At 37.3% G+C, this 18,669-nt stretch overlaps 1 protein-coding gene across 1 annotated transcript in view; it reads right to left on the minus strand.

Moving 5' to 3' along the window:
* The window catches only part of ARHGAP15 (Rho GTPase activating protein 15), a gene marked incomplete at both ends in the record, with an annotated part of 624,759 nt that overhangs the window by 263,807 nt on the left and 342,283 nt on the right, over window positions 1-18,669 (minus strand). The window contains one exon of the mRNA XM_080689640.1: window positions 18,296-18,418. Within this exon, the coding sequence (XP_080545766.1) occupies window positions 18,296-18,418 (123 nt within the window). The remainder of the gene's footprint in view (window positions 1-18,295; window positions 18,419-18,669) is intronic.

Below are 18,669 nucleotides of genomic sequence, written 5' to 3' on the forward strand. Positions count from 1 at the left end.
ATCTGCACTTTTATTTTTGTTTGAGTGACAAGTCTGAGAAGAAACTGATTCATTAAATTTGTTCAGGTACTTAAACTAATTGGAGTAATGATATAAATTTAAAATCTTTTAAGCCCAGCTGACAGGGACTGAAGCTGGAAATGTCATCCAGTGATTGTTGAGTCAAAAGATTCAATTTGGGTGGGGAAAGTGTAGAAATTTTAACTCACTCCAGAGTTAAGTAAAATCTAAGGAAAAAAGACTGTATTTTCCCTAATATCGCCATAGATTTGTTAGATTCCCAGGTGGTAAGATTTCAATTTATTTGCATGAATGCATAGTTCAATAAGAAAAGACTCAAATTTAGTTGGAGTAAAACTGCTTAATGATTTCAAATATTACTTGTAACATATTAATATAACAGGTTTGAATATCTATAATGGAGTCTCTTTCATTTGGGTCTTAAGGGTGTTCTCAAAGCCTCTAAAGCTGAGTGCTAGGTACATGGAAAAGTACCTAAGAGGAAAAGCACTTTAGGTTAAAAGCACTTTCTCTCTCAGCCTCGGGTTAAAAGCTATTTCAGGATACTGTTAAAGGCATTCTTTAGTCCTCAGCTTCAGCTTAAAAGTGGCTTTGATGAAAAGTGCTTTGAGGCAGGTAAAGGATTTTATAATAAACCATATTAAGAGCCAGGGAGTCGTGCGGTTCTGTAGAAGTGTTGGCCAGCTCCGTGGAGGTGTGGTGTGAGCCGGGCTCAGGAACACGGTTCCCCATGGGCTGTACTGAGCAGTGTGCTACGCTGGTTATTCTATGCTAAGAAATTGAAAAACATTTCCAGGAACGTAATTGGAGAGAAGGGGTTATGAGCCCAAATTAGTAGGTCACGATGCACATGTTTCTGCAAACATTTTGTCTCTTTTAGGCTTCCAGTCAAACACGGTATGCATTTCTCATCTTTTCAGCTTCTATTGCAGAAAAGTGACCATGAAATAGTGTTTCTAACACACCTTATCCTGTCCTGAAGTGCCTACCAGATTGAATGAATTGGTACCGGACTGAACTGCTGCTTTCCATGGTACACATTTCCTGAGTTCACAGCATATTCTTGGGGAGTCTGTCATTTTTCCACTAACAAGGCACCTTACGGGGAGGGGTGAAATAAAGCAGGCATGGGGCGCCTCAGTTGGATCTGCCTACTGAAGTGACAAAATGATGCTCAGCACTCCAGATGCTTCCTCGTAATAGTTGATGTTCATTGGGAAAAGCCAGAAGGAATTTCGAACTTGTGTAGGTCAGTGGGCTGGCAAACGGTATATATATATCCTGCTCAGTCCCGAGAAGTGGTGCCGACATTTTTGGAGGAAAGAGCCTCGGACATAATAGAATGAACCTCTTGTCTCATGTCCTGGGGTTCAAAAGTAAAGAGTTATCACTTTATGTGCTTGAAAACCAGATGCACAGGCAGGTGGTGTGGAGGAAAGAGAGGCCTTTCTGTTTCCTCTGGAGACACAGTGGTTCTAGGCGTGCATTGGGGACAGAATCTCCATCTCTTGGCAAGGGGGAGCTTTGCAGGATTGGGAGCTCTGCGCAGTGCCTGGCAGGGACGGTGCTGGCTGCAGGGCTCTGCTGAGAGACCTGTTTTGGGCAATGTGTAGACAGTGGGGTATAGAGGAGGAAAAAAATAAAGGAGAAGAACACGAGGGGGCAGAGGATAGTCTTCTTCATGTTCAGTGGACTACAGGCACTTGCATCCATAGCCGGGAAGAAGGGGTAGGACCCAAAAGGCAGAGTTGTGATCCTACAAGGGGCAGTTGGGACTTGTGTTGCCAGGTCTTTGCTACTTCGTTCATGTCCATTGTTGCTGGGACTTTAACACTAAGATGATATAAAAATTAAGTACAGCTGGGGGTGGTAGTGCATACCTGTAATCCTAGTACTCGGAAGGCTAAGACAGGAGGATTGCAGGTTTGAGACTAGCCTCAGCAACTTAGGGAGACTCTCATCCACCTAGTAAGACCCTGTTTCAAAACCAAAAGTAAAAGGGCTGGGGGTTTAGCTTGGAGGTAGACAGCACCTGCGTTCAATCTCAGTCCCACCAAAAAAAAAAAAAAGTAAATTAGATCATAAGTACTACTTCTATAATATAATCTTCTAACAAGTCTTCCTGTTGATCTTCTAGTGAAACCAAATTTGCATATGATTTTCATGATTCCTTACATTTCTAAGCAGTGTGGAAAGGAAGGGTCTGAGCTTGAAGGAAAGAAACACAACTTACACATATTTTTGGTCTCAGTATGCAGCCAATTGTTGCTGCATGGTAGGTCCTTAATAAATGTTGGCTAAATAAATAAAAATAAATAATGAGTATTCAGTGAATAATCAAATTGCCTATAAAAAGTTTTCCTACAAATTCCTTAGCCTGGGAGTGTACAAAACACATGCCACAGACCTTTCTCCTCATCAAACCTTCCACGTTTCAAACAAGCCACTGTTCCCGAGCTTTCCTGCAATTGTGTACCTTAAGTGTCTTCCACATTTCTCCACATCCGAATGCTTTAGCTTACGATCCAGTGTAAAGACCAGAGAATAAAGGAAACATTAATCTTTCCCTCACTTTTTCACTTATAATTTCCCTCAAATTTGTGACCTGGATGCTCCTTATTGCATACGACATTTGATATATTATACCATATTTTTTGTACATTTATCTTCCTTGCTCACTGCTTGGGGACCTGTAACTTGGTATCCTTTCTGTAACACAGTGAACTAAAGAATATCTGTCTGTAGGCAATAAGAATGACAATCAAAACCCAAGCATAAGAAATGTGAGCATCTCCCTTCATCCTTGTTATAGAGTAATTCCTGAAAACCGTGTAAGTACAGCGCTAAGCACTAGAATGTTCAAGATGTTGACTTTATTAGTGCAATATGACAAAAATTGCACCATAATAGATATGTTTTGCAATTTTCAGAATATGTAATCAGGATATGGAATGGCAAGCAATTATAAGGGTATAATTAGAAACAGAGTATAATAATTAATAGTTATTTTTTGCTATAATAACCACTCTATATAATATCAAAAGGTATTATCTGGAAAGTGTGAAGACAGATAATTTCATCACCTTGATAAATTTACAAAACAAGTAAGTAGCAGAGCCAAAATGAAAGTTTTAATCTACTTCAAAATTTGACAGTCTTGCTGGTTCTGCATTGTACTGTTTTTCTAAGCAAAATGATCACGTGCCCCTTTTAAACTGCATAGAGGGACTCTTGGCTGCTGCTGTCTTTCACCATCATCTTATTTCCTCTCCCGTCACATGTACCCATGCCCAAGGAGGAAAATAATTGCCACATATTTAATTATTTCCAGTGTACTGACAGATGTAAACAGTAAATAAAGTGAAGTATAGTTCTCGTGCTTCAGTATCACTTTCATATGGCTGAGCTGCAGGTTTTGCTAGATGTTGATGTTCTTAGAGCCTGGGACTCACGCCTGTCACACTGAGGTCAGCACGCTCAGACCTTCCCAGGCAGAGGCTGCCTAGACTACTCCAGGCCTCCAGATGGTGTGTCTGATTGATTAGTGTAGACCCTTCCCAGCACTAAGTCTTCAGGTCAGCACATGAACCTGAAGCTCCGCGGACCTGTCCACAACAGCTTCTCAGAGAATCACATCTGGGAGGATGGGTGTTGGGTGGAGGGAAGAATCCACAGACAGATGCTCCTTCCAGGCTTTTAGTAAAGTTCACACTATAATTCTTGTTTTTAGGAATAGATAGATGTCTTCGGCCTACCATAGGAAACTGTTTTCCACTAACATTTTACCCCAAAGTATTCACTGCAGTCCTCAGATACTTTGTCTCATGTTTTCAATGAAGCCTCTTCCTATCTTGAATCAAGTAAGTCTATGGGGCCTTCGGTCCCCACTCTCTACCTCTTGCCCCATCTGTCTTTTCTGAGAAAAAAGGTGAACCTGCTTCTGCAGCAGCCCGGGCTGAGCACAAGTCAGTGCCCACATGGTATAGTCCCATGTGGATATAGTCTCCATGTCACTATGGTATCTTCAGTTGACCGTATCCTAATAGACAGATCTGATGGTCTCTCATTAGATGTTTTTATACTTTTATTGGTCATTACAGACTCACATGTAGTTCACAGTGATAGTGGGATGCATGTACACAGCACTTGGTGAGTTTTCCCCGTTTCCCTCTAGAACTATTATTTTTATTTAAGATTATCCACTCATATTGCATATTTATGATCTTTAAAGAGTACTGCATGCAAGTGTGTAAATAAATATACAGGGCACCGATTCTAGAGAATTTGAGGTATCTGACATCATTGGGAATTCTGTTTTTGATGAAGCAAAGGGCCTAACCTTGTTTTTCTTTCTAAAATGTTTCTGACTTCTTCAGCTCATAATTATGTGAACAGATTTATAACCAAATAGGCTCTCACTTCCTCTTTTGACATGTTAATTGTTTCTAAAAAAATGTTAAATGATGCCCTGTCAAATTCTTTACATAATATTGAATGGTCTTTTATGCTAATTAATTTTTTAAGATATAAAAATTATACCATGCTCAAAGCCCCAATGCATTTGAGATATGGTCACAAGAGATGCAAACATAATATTTTTTTCTGTCCATAGAATGAATGCATAAGGTGGTACAAAGGATAAGGGAGTATAGGGGAGTGATGGTTTTTCTGACATTTAGATTATTTGAAGTCTAAAAATATTAAGATATCCCAAACATATTTTCAGGCCATCTGATTTCTTCTTTCTCAATCTCTAGTCAGATCCCTTGCTGATGAGGTTAACTGAGGCCGAGCCTTTTCTGGCTCCATCTATTATTCCTATGAATTGAAGTTCTAAGTTCAGAGGGACATGTTGGAAGAGATATTATTCAAGTTAATGGCCTTCACATGTGTTTAACTTGGATGACATCTCTTCTGAAATCTCCCTCCTGTCTACTATGGATAGATAAGTAAATCATTTAAAAATTGGAACTCAACAACTTGTTGAAAGAGAATGAAATTTCTCTTTGCCCTACATTTCTTAGGGAATTACATCTTATTATAAACATCAACCCTTATCTCAGGTTCTAGATGGCTATCTGGACAGGAAAAAATAAAACATGGTTCTATGGTTTTGTGAATTTCAGGGAGACATCAACTTAAGCAATTTTAAGATTTGGTCAGGGACACAGGTTACAGTTTGTCAAAAATCCAAACAGCAAATGCATAACAAATTACTTAGAATCATTGACCAGAATATTCATGATTTATTTTGTTTAAAAATTTAAATTTCCATTTATAATTTGATTTTCTTACATGTCTAAACATAGATACCACTATCTACTAATGTTATTGTCAAAATATATCAAAAGCTCTTATTACATTAATTGTTATTAACATGAGGTCAAAATTGCTGCATATTTGGGGTTATGATAGAGGGCACAATGATTTAGCTCTCCTTTTTAATATGAATATGTGAAATGGGTACATAATATTTGACCTTATATTTCCTCAACAAATCTAAATTTAATTATGTTGTTACAGATTAATGCTCTCTATCAGCTAGTTGTATGAAATGATTCTAATATTTTAAGTAAAATATCAAAGATATAATACTAGAGACATTTAAAAACACAATACAGTTGGGCCATAGTAAGGACACTGAACTCTTAGAAAATATAAGTTGAGGAGGGCATGTAATATAAAAATGATATTTCATTTTATAAACTTTAAATTTGTCTGAATTCATTTCTTTACTGAGCTTTTTCCCTAAGCTACTATTGAATTGTGAAAGTACATTTTCACAAAATCTGTTTTATGTAACGAATAACCAAGTTGAGGAGGGGAAGAAAAGTTTTCCTATTACTCTTCAGTATTTTTTTCCTTGTTTAAAAATAAAACATTGAGAATATCTTTTAAATAATGAAAACAACAATAACTGTTCCCAGGAGAATAAAGAAGCAAAGAAGGGGCCTTGTTTGACGTATCTATGATACGGCACTTTGGAGTCTCGGTTTTATGAGTTGAAAGAGATGTACACAACACTCCGACCCTTCTATTATGACAGTTTATGCTTCCTATACAGCTTATTTAACTCAAATGCCTGGGAAATAGACACAATCACCACCTTATGGAATGTTCCTTAACTTTAACTATTCCCTTCAGATTAGAAACCCACTTCCTGGAATTCATCTGAGTTTCTCAGCAATTATTTCTTCTCTAGGCTCTTGAATATTACTGCACAATTTTAAAATTTAACCCGAGTTTGCTGAGAAATAACTAAAACAGAAGAAGAAATAATAATTCCCACACTGCTAAGTCTGTTCACAAGAGTTTCTATGAAAGAGCTGCGTCCTATGCCCGTGTACACTTTAATCATTCACTCTTTCAGCTGTTATCAATTTAAAACCAATGAAACTCCCACACTGAGTCCATTTGAGCAGTCAATTTTAATATCTCGAAGCATCTGTAGTTATTCTGAATTGGCTGCAAAAGCAGAACTAACAAGTTAAGCTCTAACCATAAGTCGACATCAGGCTGGTAAACCATACATCAAACGCAGACAGTTAGTCAATACTCCAGTATGAAAAACCAACTAGCATTTTTAAGAAGAGCAATATATTCATAATATGTGCGGCAGTCTGGTTTGCATTTCTTCCTTGATGGCTGTGCATTTAACTTTTGAGTCAATAGGGTGGTTCTTAAGCTGGCCAAGAAACATGTTGGGGGTGGGGTGGGGGTCAGTGTTCTGATTTGTTAGTCATATTTTTAATGAGAAAAAAAGAATGGGGGCATGTGCTTCTTGTGAACAAGAATCTAGAAAGTGTCTTAAATAGCCACTTTTTATATAAAAAACTCTTATTACCATATGTTATGGATCTTTGAGCACAGTCCCTACTTCAAATATTATGTCATTGTCAGGCCATGTGTCTCAATTCTGTGTTTGGAAAGTATGGTTGCTGGAAATACCTCCTTCCCTCCCAGGAGTGACTCTGTGGCAGGGCTGTTGCCTCCCATAGAGAGGAGAAGACAATGAAGAAGGAGGAGTACTAGCACAAGATCAAGGGAGTCATTGCTTCAATCAAATCATTTCCAAATTTCAGGGGATGGGAGGGGGAGCGAAGGGTGTTTATGACATATAGCTGCCTATTCCCAGAGCCCTTTTATGTACTGCTATTTTATCTTCAAAAAGAAAAGACATATTAAAGGGAAATATCTAAGGAGGAGCAATACTACATAAAGTTTATGTTTTCAGATCTGTTGCCCCAGAAAATGCTTTGATAAAACACACTTAAAGCAACATAGTCAATTTCAAAGAAAATTTGAGAGACACACGTCTCTATATTGCAACACCACTAACATGGACAGACAACCAATTCTGATCATTCAGTATCTGAAACAGACTCTTACCACCCCCCCCAAGAGAAAAAAATAGAAAATGTAAGAAAATATATTTTGCAAAATGGAGTTATATTCCTAATGATTAAATGTTAGCTATTTATTGTTTGTGTTTTGTTTGGGGAAGGGGTTTTGCTATGTTGCTCAGACTGGCCTTGAACTCCTATCTCAATCCTCTTGCCTTGGTCTCCAGAGTACCTGGGACCACAGGTGTATTCTACCTCTCCCAGTTTGAGGCTGGTTAATTTTTTATCAGCACTAAGCAAGTAGTGTAATAAGTCACAAGGGCTATATTTCTATATGGGACAAAATTATTTTAATCCTCTAAATAAAAAGGTACAAGTTCTTTGTTTTACAGTCTTGGAAATTTACAAAATATTATTGATTTGTGATAAACATAAATTCGGAGAAAGAAGATTTGTAGGCCAAACTTTCAGTGATGTTACAATATAGAAAATAAAACTCTTTTTATCTTAGGATATGTCACAATGAAATGTTACATTACTATTTCCTTGCTCATTGCAGTCTAACACGTCTGCTGAAGTGGCCTCTAATGAGGAGTTACTGGTTGTGAGAACTCTGATATGTACCCTCTTCAGAGTCACACTCAACACACATGACGTGGACTCTTAGATCCCAATCATGCTAGGAGTTAGGGAGGCACTGGGCCTCCTTTCTTGAATATCATAAAAAAAATTCACCTCATCTCATAGCACATAAAATATTTATTGATACATTTCTTCAAATTATCAGTCTCCAGGAGAGGAAAAAATTCTGCTTTAATCTTTCTGAATTATCTACCTTACCACCAAATGCACCAGTTTGCACTTTGTGTGAACAGAATTATACAAATTATAAAGAAGAAAGTCAATACCTACGCTGGCTTTGGATACTGTTCATCAGGTCTGCGGAAGCCCTGAAAAGCTAACAGGAACTAAACTGAAGAATCTCACACTGCCTGTGAAGCTGGCTTTAGGAGTCATGAGGGAGAGATGTGGGATGAGAACACCTGCTGGAAAACAGCAGGGTATCAATAATAAATGGTAACCTTTAAAAAGGGGGATTCAGTGGAACTCCAACAAGGGCATTGCATCTTTTTCTTCTCTTTAGGTGGTTTGATCAAGAAAGACTTAGGATGCGATTAGAGGTTTGAAATGGTCACGGGCCACCTCTCCAGAGGACGTTACCATCTGACCCCAAGGGAAACATCACATTAGCCTGACTTGTGATTACCTGCAGGTAGTCAAGGACAGGCTTTGGAGAACCTTACCCACTTTAGCTTGCCCAATGTCAGACACAGAGAGGGAGATTTTGTATCCTTTCTACAATCTACATACATACAGAAGATTAAAGTTAGAGTATGGGATATACTTTAAGCATGGTCGAGATTTACAGGATGAACCTTTGCTTGCCTCTAACTCTTTTTGTTTCTTTTTGGCATACATGACTTATTTTTTCTAATTTTATGGCAACATGACAGTTCTCAAACTGGAAGACTCAAATACAATATTTTGAATTATCAAAAGGATTTGAATGACCATGTGGGAAATGCCAGAACTCTGGGGAATCTTTCAAGGATGTGTAGTTCATAGAATGCAACTAGTTTGGGGTTTAGAGACCATTTGGTTGAAAACAAAACGGCCAAATTTCCATCTACACACACACACACACACACACACACACACACACACACACACTTGGTGGTATTGGAGATTGAACTCAGAGGTGTCCTACCTTTGAACCATGCCTTCAGACCTACATTATTATTTTAATTTTTTGAAACAGAGTCTCTTCAAGTTGCTTAGGTTCTTACTAAATTGTCAAGCTTGCCTGGAACCTGAGATCCTTCTTTCTCAGCCTCCTCCTGAGGCTTGCACCACCACACCACCACACCGAGATTTTTCCCTAAAAATTTTTATCTATTTTGGCTGAATTCATATATGTAGAATCCATGGATATATATAGAAGGCTGACTCTGTGCGTGCGTGTGTGTGTGTGTGTGTGTGTGTGTGTGTGTGTGTGTTCACCATCTCAATATTACAGTCTAACCAATGTCTTTATCAAAAGGTCTCTTCCCATAAGAAAATAAATTTTCAAACCACAAGGAAACTGTTTGTTATTCTGGCTCATTCATTTTCCCCCTTTACCTAATACATTCCCATTTCTGGACCTCATTTTCTTTCATGGCTCCAAAGTTAATCTGCTTTTAATATCTCATAAGACCCAGTTCATTTCCTCCCCAGATAACAGGCTTTTAAAAGACATAGGCTTAACCTGCTACCCAGGTGCACTTTTCCTCCAACATTTCTCTCTCTCTCATGGTGACCTGTATTTTATTATTGAACAAAAGCTAACTATGTGGTACTCTATTACCAACACATTTGCTCCCGAGAGCCTTTAAATAACAGAAACTGCCTGGGAACTATTAATGCAAAGGGACCAGGAAGCTTATAGGCCAAGATAAAGAAGCTTAAGGTTGGCTATTAATTTTGGCTAATATTAAATCATGACATAGCTCACACGTAAAGATCACAGTTCAATTATGAACCATAAAGAAGTTTTAAAGAAAAGAAGATTTACAAGATATTTTTAAGCACATTAGTGCATATTGTGGAAGTTGTGAGAGTATTTCAGGCCCAAGAAATGATAGACCCATGCCCTAGCATATAAATTCAAATACAATTATTTTCAGACTAACACTGATAAAGCGACAAATCTGGTGCATATCTCTACTCAAAGCTACAATGCAGTGTTGCTCATATATATTTTGCTTAAATTAACAGTATGACAATAAGGTTATACTGTCAAAATTACTTCTAATGAATTATTTAAAAATGCTGTCCTCTTAACTTGATTATTTTACTATTCATAAACATGACTGTTGTAGAAAGTTTAGGGCTGATAACTCGTATTTGCAATCTGAATTTGGAGAACATTATTAACGTTCTCCAAATTAACCCTTCCTTAGTTCTCATTATAAATGATGCATCTTACAAATGTATTACAATTTTTCTGTGACATTATTTTCTTTATTGACACAAACCTTAAATGATTAGTTGTATGTATGTGCATATTTAACTATTCTAGTAGTTAGATGACATGCTATAAGTGAATATAGTTAGGAGAAAAAAAAATGGACTCATGTTCCTTGATATATCAAGAGTATTACAGTAAAAATTACCCAAAAGATAAATATATGCCTACCTCAAATCCTCAGTGTACTTCTCTTTTGTTGTTGTTTTGTACTCGAGGTTGGCTCCAGGGATGTTTTACGTCTGAGCTATACTCCCAGACCTTTTTATTTCTTATTTTGAAACAAATTCTCACTAAATTGCTAAGAGTTTAACTAAGTTGCTAAGGCTGGTCTCAAACCTGCCATCTTCCTGTCTCAGCCTCCCAAATCCTGGGATTACAGGTGTGCTCCACAGTGCTCTAAGTAAGTGAGCTACTGTTGCTTTTTCTCAGTGCTTGCCTGGATTGATTCATCAACTTTTAAATAAATAAACACTTAGATATGTGTTTGGGTTTATTTCTCAAGTTGAAACCTAATATTTGGGAGAATGGCTTCTTGAAGCCATTTGTGTCATAAGTTTCTTTATGAGCCTAAGGCGAGAAGGGGGGAAGGAAAGAAGAAAAGTAAGCTACAAAAAAGGAAGAAAATGAAAGAAAGGAAGGATGAAGAAATGAGACAAGGCAGAAAGGAATTGTCGAGTGGTGGATAAGTGACAGATAAGCTAGGTTTTGAATGGGATTTTTCCATATGTCATTTAATTTAAGCTTTATGATATAAATATAGAGGCAAAACCAATAACCAGATATTAACTTAAATGGCTGGCAAATTCTAAAATTGCTGTACTTTCAAATACATTGAAATTTTTTCTCCTAAATGTTTAAATCATAAAATGGAACTCAAAACTTTTCTACCATCATACACACACACACACACACACACACACACACACACACACACACACATATATATTTGGACCTCTGAGCCACACCTCCAGCCCTAATTTTTAGTCATTTAGTTTAGTTTTTTGTTGTTGTTTGTTTGTTTTTGTTTCTTTGCGGTATTGGGGATGGAACCCAGGGGCATTCGACCTCTGAGCTATACCCCCAGCCCCATTTTTTTATTCTTTATTTTTGAAACAGGGTCTCACTGAGTTGCGAAGGGCCTCGCTAAGTAGCCAAAGGGCCTCACTAAGTAGCTGAGGCTGTCCTTGAACTGCGGTCCTCAGATCTCTGCCTCCGGAATGCTGGGATTACAATAGTGCATGCCTTGGAAATGTGTGGTCTTTAAAGCAGGTGAGGCGTCCCCAACAGATCACTCTGAAGCAGATCATCTCATTGACAAGCTCAATGCCATGCTTTCATAGCTCTAGCTGGTCTACTTGGAGCCTCATTCTTTAATAAGGATGGCAGCCACTGCCCACCAGACATTTGAGCAAAGTCGCTGATTTGATAGAAATAGAATGAGGCACACAGAGGAAGTACAAGGGCACAAGATGAAGTTGATGAGTCAAACAACAAAAGCGAACATTTTGAAATAGAATGTAAAAACTCAAAAATGACACATTTTATTTTTTTCCTCAGATAAGCTATGTGTGTGTGTACATGTGCATGCTAATGACATTTGCACTATTTGGCATGAGAGAAGACTTGTTGACAAAGATTTTGTCCGCATGGTATGTAAGAGAATGCCATATGATAAAAGATCAAGCAGAGCCAAACATAGAAATTTAGTAAACTGAGAGAATTGTTAAAAGTTAAAATGAAAGCATGCTAAAATTAGAAGATACTTTTTCTTGTATTCTGCAAGTATGAAAGAATTCTTGCAGAACATAAGAAACATGTGACAGAATGAAAAAATTCTTCCTGATGATCTAATAGTCACATAATAAACACCTCAAAAAAGGAAAGAGACAGTATATGGGAAGAACATGTCAATATGATAACAATGAGAAAAAACTCCATAATTCATATATTTTTAGTAGTACTAGGGGTTTGAACTCAGAGATGCTTTACTACTGAGGTCATCTTTATATTTTGTTTTGAGATAGGGTTTCCCTAATTTGCCCAGGCTGGCCTTAAACTTGGGATTCTCTTGCCCCAGCCTGCCAAGTAGCTGTAGTTACAAGGGTACACCACCATGGCCAGCAGACAATCACACTTCTTTTTATTTTTTGGTACTATTAATTGAACCCAGAAGCTTTATACATCTGATTCACACCCCTAATCCTCTTTATTTTGAAACAAGGTCTTGCTGAGTTGCTAAGGGCCTTGCTAAGTTGCTGAAGCTGTCTTTGAATCTACAATTTTTCTTTCCCAGACTTCCAAGTACTGGGATTACAGGTGTGCAGCACCACATCCAATGTATAATTCTGGAAATTAAGTACTAAGCAGAAGAAAGTTTTAAACTTTTCTTAATAGTGGGACCTGGTGGCACATATCTGTAATCAAAGTACTTGGGGGGAGGCTCAGAGAGAGGATCACAGGTACAAGGCCAGCCTGAGCATCTTAGTAAGGCCTTCATCAACTAGGAAGATCCTGTTTCAAAATAAAAATTGAAAAAATAAAAATTACTGGGTGTGTAATTCAGAGGCAGAATGCTCTTGGGTTCAATTCCCATTACCACACATACGCAGAAAATGTTAACTATATGCATTATCTTGATGACAAAAATCTCAAAATAAGGACAAAGTAACCAATGATTTTCAGAAGGAAAAATTCAAAGTAGCCATTACTTTATAAGAATTGAAAGATTATAAGAGTGGGATGTATATCTCCATCTTCTAAAGGCAATAGAATTATATATATAACTAAACTATTGATGAAGTGTGTGGGCATACAGAATGTATCTTTAGACTTCTGAGGTTTCATGTTTTCTAAATGTGTTAATGGAGTCTACTTAATAATAGAGGAGAGTGGAATTAGAAAAAAATGCCAGGGAATTTAGAGGACAGAGAATGTAGCTCAGAAGAGTAGTGAGAGGAAATTATAGGCCACTCTAGAAAGTAACCAGTCCAAATTAAAGTAAGAGAAGTGAAGAACTGTAGAATATAATCCAGAGAAAGCTGCAGGTGGTGGAAGGCTAGAATAATAGATAGAGAGAATGAAGGTATGTGATGACATTAAAGGTCTAGAAAGAAGAAACAACTGAAATATTGGTGTGTGTGGGGTGGAGGGTGGGATTTCAACTAGAAAGTCACAATCAATGAATAAATCATACTAAAAGATAGAATGATTTTAAGTGAATAGTAGAGCAAAACTTTTGAAAGCAAAAACATTATCACTTGTGTTGTTGATAGTTCCATAGGTCACAACACTGGACCCATAAACATGGTAATCCACTCTGGCATATTACTTGGTCAAAGATTCTATAATACATGCATGTTCAAGATAAAGCTGATTTTTATTTTTGTGCACATTTTGATCCAAAATACTGAAAAAATCATAGAAGTGGATTGAAATAGAATAAAATGAATAATATAACTCTCAAATACAAAGATAGGATCTTTTTCACCATGAATAGGGCATAACCCTTGCAGAATAGGGGTTGCCATGTTGTAGAAACAGAGAAGGAATTCTAATACTTAGCACTTAATTAAACAACCTTATATAAACACTATTGTGGATGGATGTTGCTTTTCTGTTTTTGCCTATAGAGTTAACCAAGAAATAAATCATAATTATAGAAACAGATAAAATAATATACTTTTTCAAGATCCAGAAGTGTAATAGAAAAGGCAGAAGGGAGAGAGTGAGCCCAGCTATTTTTGATCATGTGTATTTGGAGAGAACAGGGCTAGGCAGATGAGGGTTGGTGTAACTGAGGTCTGTTGCAGCAAAAATATAATGAAATGCCTTAGCTTGATAAGTAAAAACTTAGCAAGATTAAAGAAAATAAAGACCCAGAAGCAAGCCAGACTGTACCTTAAATGACAATATTAAAGATATGGAGCCAACATCTAGAAGAACTCTAAACAGAAACCATTCAAAGTGGTGGTGGCCCCTAGCAAGCAAAATTGGGTTGATGCTGAAAAGCATTGCTTTTATTCATGTAATTTTGAGGTGTTTTACTGAATAAGCAGGCTGTCTGTTTTCTAATATGATGATTAAAAATGAAAATAGATTGACAATGCTTTTAGTTTCTATTAAGGTCATTCATTTAGGTTCTGCACACATGAAGATAAAGCTACTTTCAAAACATACAGTCCTCTGTTATTTTGATAATAGAAAATCCAAGTCACTTCTAAGGAAAAAAAACACAATTGTTATCTTTACCATTTCCAAGTATTTTCTATTCTTGGATGTCAATACTGTTATTTGAAAGATTACATAAGGTGGTTTGGCTGAAACTAGCAAGTTATTATTTCAGTTCTAAAAGCAAGTAGAGGTTATATATAAACACACCTACCACCCTGAAATGTACCCTCTTGCCTGTAATTTACATATTAAATTGATTCAAGTTTTATTTCCAATGAGATGCTCAATGTAATAAAGGCCCAGCTGGATATCCCCCGGGTGATATCAAATACACTTGGGAAGCTTTTCAGAGGCGACCACTGCAATGGCATAATGATCGCTACACCCACCTGAGCAATTGAGATTTTGTCCCATTGAGTAACTATTCGGAATTTTCTGCTGGCTCCCCTTTTTCTAGTATCACAATGTTCCCTTCTCTTTAGTCATACTAAAGAAATTAGAAAATGTAGCCCCATTAAGCAACTCTTTCCCAATCTAGATTTCGATCAATACAGTCACATATTGACCATGTTTCCATGTGTCCAAAATCAGGTTATTAGAAAAGAGTTTTAACTAAAGACAACATTTAGATTATGATATCCGGACAATTCTCTTGTCACAAAATGTACTTTGTGTACATGACTCTGATGAATATTATGAAATTTGTGAAGCACTTTTCTCTCTCTCGCTCTCGCTCTCACTCTCTTTCTCTCTTGGCTCTCAGCACTGGGAATGCACTGAGAATTGAACATAGGGGCATTCTACCACTGAGCAACATACTAAGCCCTATTGTATTTTGAATCATGGTTTCACTAAGTTAAAGTGTGCTGGCCTCAAACCTGTGATTCTCTTGTCTCAGCTTCCAAGTACTAGGAATACAGGCCTGCACCACCATGCTCAGCAAAATACATCTTTTCCTGTCTCCTACAGTGGTGCTCAGTGAAGGCTGACTGAATTAAAAGCTCAGTTCTCTCAATCAAATACTTCCCAAAGAAGATGTACAAATTGCCAATAAATAAGTAAAAGAATACTTATAAATTTTTGCCATCAGGGAAATGCAAATCAAAACTACATTGAGATTCTACCTCACCCAAGTTTGAATGCTACTGTCACAAAACAAAAACAAATAAACAAAAGTAACATAATGGCAAAAATGTGGAGGAAAGGAACTCTTACACACTTGGTGGGAATGTAATGTAATGCAGCCACTGTGGAAAACAGTATGGAGTTTCTTCAAAAAATGAAATATGATCCAGCCATAATACTGCGAGGTATATATCAAAGAAAACTAAGTCAACATACATATATCCATGATATTGTGCCACTATTTCCAATAGCCAAGAAAGGGAATTAGCCTAGGTACCCATCAGTAGATAAATGGAAAAAGAAAATGTATGGAGCTGCATGTCATCATGCTAAGCGAAATAATTCAGACCCAGAAAGACACAGTATGTTTTCTCCCATACGTGGAAACCTGGAGAGAGAGGGGGGGGGGACTGAATTGGAAAAGGGACTATTGGTGAGAGGAGAATGACAGATGGTAAAAGTAGATATGATCTATGCAGAAAAATGCATGTGTGGAAGTGTCACAACAAAACCCATTAATTTGTATAATTAATATGTTTTGATAAAAAGAGTAAAAACTTTGAATTATGGTCATGGCCCTGAAGAGGCCACCCCAGGTCTCAAAAATCAGAAGTGTAAGCCAGGCGTGGTGGCGCACCCTTGTAATCCCCGCGCTTAGGAGGCGGAGACAGGAGGATCGTGCAGGTTCGAAGCCAGCCATGCTGGCTTAGGAGACCCTGTTTCCAAATAAAAATATATATAAAAAAATAGGTCTGGGAGTGTACCCCGGAGGTAGAAGGGCTTCCAGGAACCCCAGTACCACCAAAAAAAAAAAAATGCAGAGTTGTAACACTCAAGCTGGGAAGCACCTCTTTCCTATCCTTGGTGATGGAGGCCTTTTGTCCAGATCTGGAAGACTGGCGAGTTAAAATGCATTGAAGATCAATATTAAAGGAAAAAGAACCCTTATGTACTCTTAGTGGGAATATAAATTAGTGTAGCTACTGCCCTCACAACAATAATAATTCTTAATTTTGAAGGAGTTGAGTCATTTTGCTTGTAGAAATTAATCATTATTAATTTATTTCATGTGATTTTTAACTGGTTAAAATACTGATTTTGTTGTTTTTTCTAAATCTTTACCTTAAATGCAATAAAATTATTGGACGAAATTACTAAATTTGACTGTCTGGATACTTAAAAAAAATTGGGTTCAAAGCCTCTATTTTTTTTTAACTCTTTGAGAAAAAAATCTCAGTAAAAGCCTTGAAAAAGTTTATTGTTGAAATTGAAACAAGCCCAAGAAGTGACTACATTTGCATAACTTGATCTGTATTTGGAAAAAAAAAATCCGTTGAGGACAACAATGGAAGCTTATCAAATCAGAATTTCACATAGATTTTCCATAGCCCTACTAATGAATACTGACTCATTGGTCAGCTATGGTGAAAATTTAATGGGACTACGAGATAGGAAAACACAAGCCTCAGAGTATGCTCTGTGGTTCCATTGCATCAGTACGAAAACTGTACGAAGCATCCAGACCCTCTGCTGCCTTCAGAGACCAATTCCAGGGCACTGTCAAGGGTTATTAATTCTTCAGCATTTTGATCAGAGACAGATCTTACCACTGAATTAAAACCCCCGTTATTTTGCGGCAGTCATGAAAAATTTAGACCTTATGTAAAACTGGGATTTTTTAGGTTGCTAATCTAATTTTGCATCTTTCAAGATGATAGGTAACTTGCAACTGAATTCTTCCTAAGAAAACAATGATCTATAGAATGAATTCTAAAGTAGGCTTGAAGATGCTAGTTTATTACTGTATGAGAATGAATCAAACACTCTCTTGAAGGTGTATATCACTATCCCCATTTAGAGGATGGGAAAGCTAAAGCTCAGCGAGCTTATAACTTGTCTAACATCAGTGGATGGTAGGCTCAAGGACTGTATTCCACTTAGGCTAGTGCCAGGTATGATGTTTCTCTAGTCTGGTGGCTAGGCTGGCTTAGGAGAACTTTTTTTTCTCCCCTCTTCAGCTTAGATATATTTGCAAAAGTATCTCCTTATTCCCATTTAGATGGAACTTTTAGATCTTCAGCTCTCCATAGCCATGTTTTGGAGGCACTAGTTTGTCTTTGACTTTCTTCCTAGCACTTACTTCAGACTGTGACTTGGGTGATCAGAAAACATTATCTAAAATCAGGACACTTCCGAAAGTGCACAGGGCTACTGTTCTTAAGTATATTGGGACAACAGGTGTAAATGGGCTGGCCTGGCACATGGAACCATATGGCCATTCTAATAGGCCGACCACTAGGATACCTCTTTTCTACCCCTAGCACCAAACCTAGATCCTAATAGGTCAAAACTAGGTATTATTTTTCCAACTATAATCCCATGATGCTACCTTTATTTTCTCAGGGTTGATTTTCTGGATACTTGGTTTTCCTCTATTATAGAGAATAAAAATTAATAAGAAACCTAAAAAGAAATTATCCTAATATTCCTTTAGAGCAGATTGGCTGTGGACACAGAAGCACATTTACTTATCACAGTTATACTACAAATATAAAATGCCTTGTACCTTTAATAAGTCCTTTTTCTTGCAGAGTTTTCAGGGAAGGTCTTCGAGTAATAAACTTTTTCAATCGGCTTTTAACTCGGTTTTTCTCACTTGTATCGGAAGCACTATGATGCAGTCTGAACACTGGAGATTAAAAACAAAGTTAGAGGCCTTCAGTAAATTCTCCTTTATGATTATTACTTTATGCCAATATAAATAGAAAACAGTAATTATAGAACAGCTACCTGAATGGCTCAGGCCCTTCTGTCAACATAGGGCACATGGGTAAAATGTGCCCATATGAAAGTATTAGCCCTTTTGCAACACCAATTTGCAATGGGAATGGGATTAGCGCCCTATATTCACATTTCATTTTATTTACATTCCCATATATG

Source organism: Muscardinus avellanarius (assembly GCF_963383645.1).
Source record: "Muscardinus avellanarius genome assembly, chromosome: 2".
In the NCBI taxonomy this organism is placed as follows: Eukaryota; Metazoa; Chordata; class Mammalia; order Rodentia; family Gliridae; genus Muscardinus; species Muscardinus avellanarius.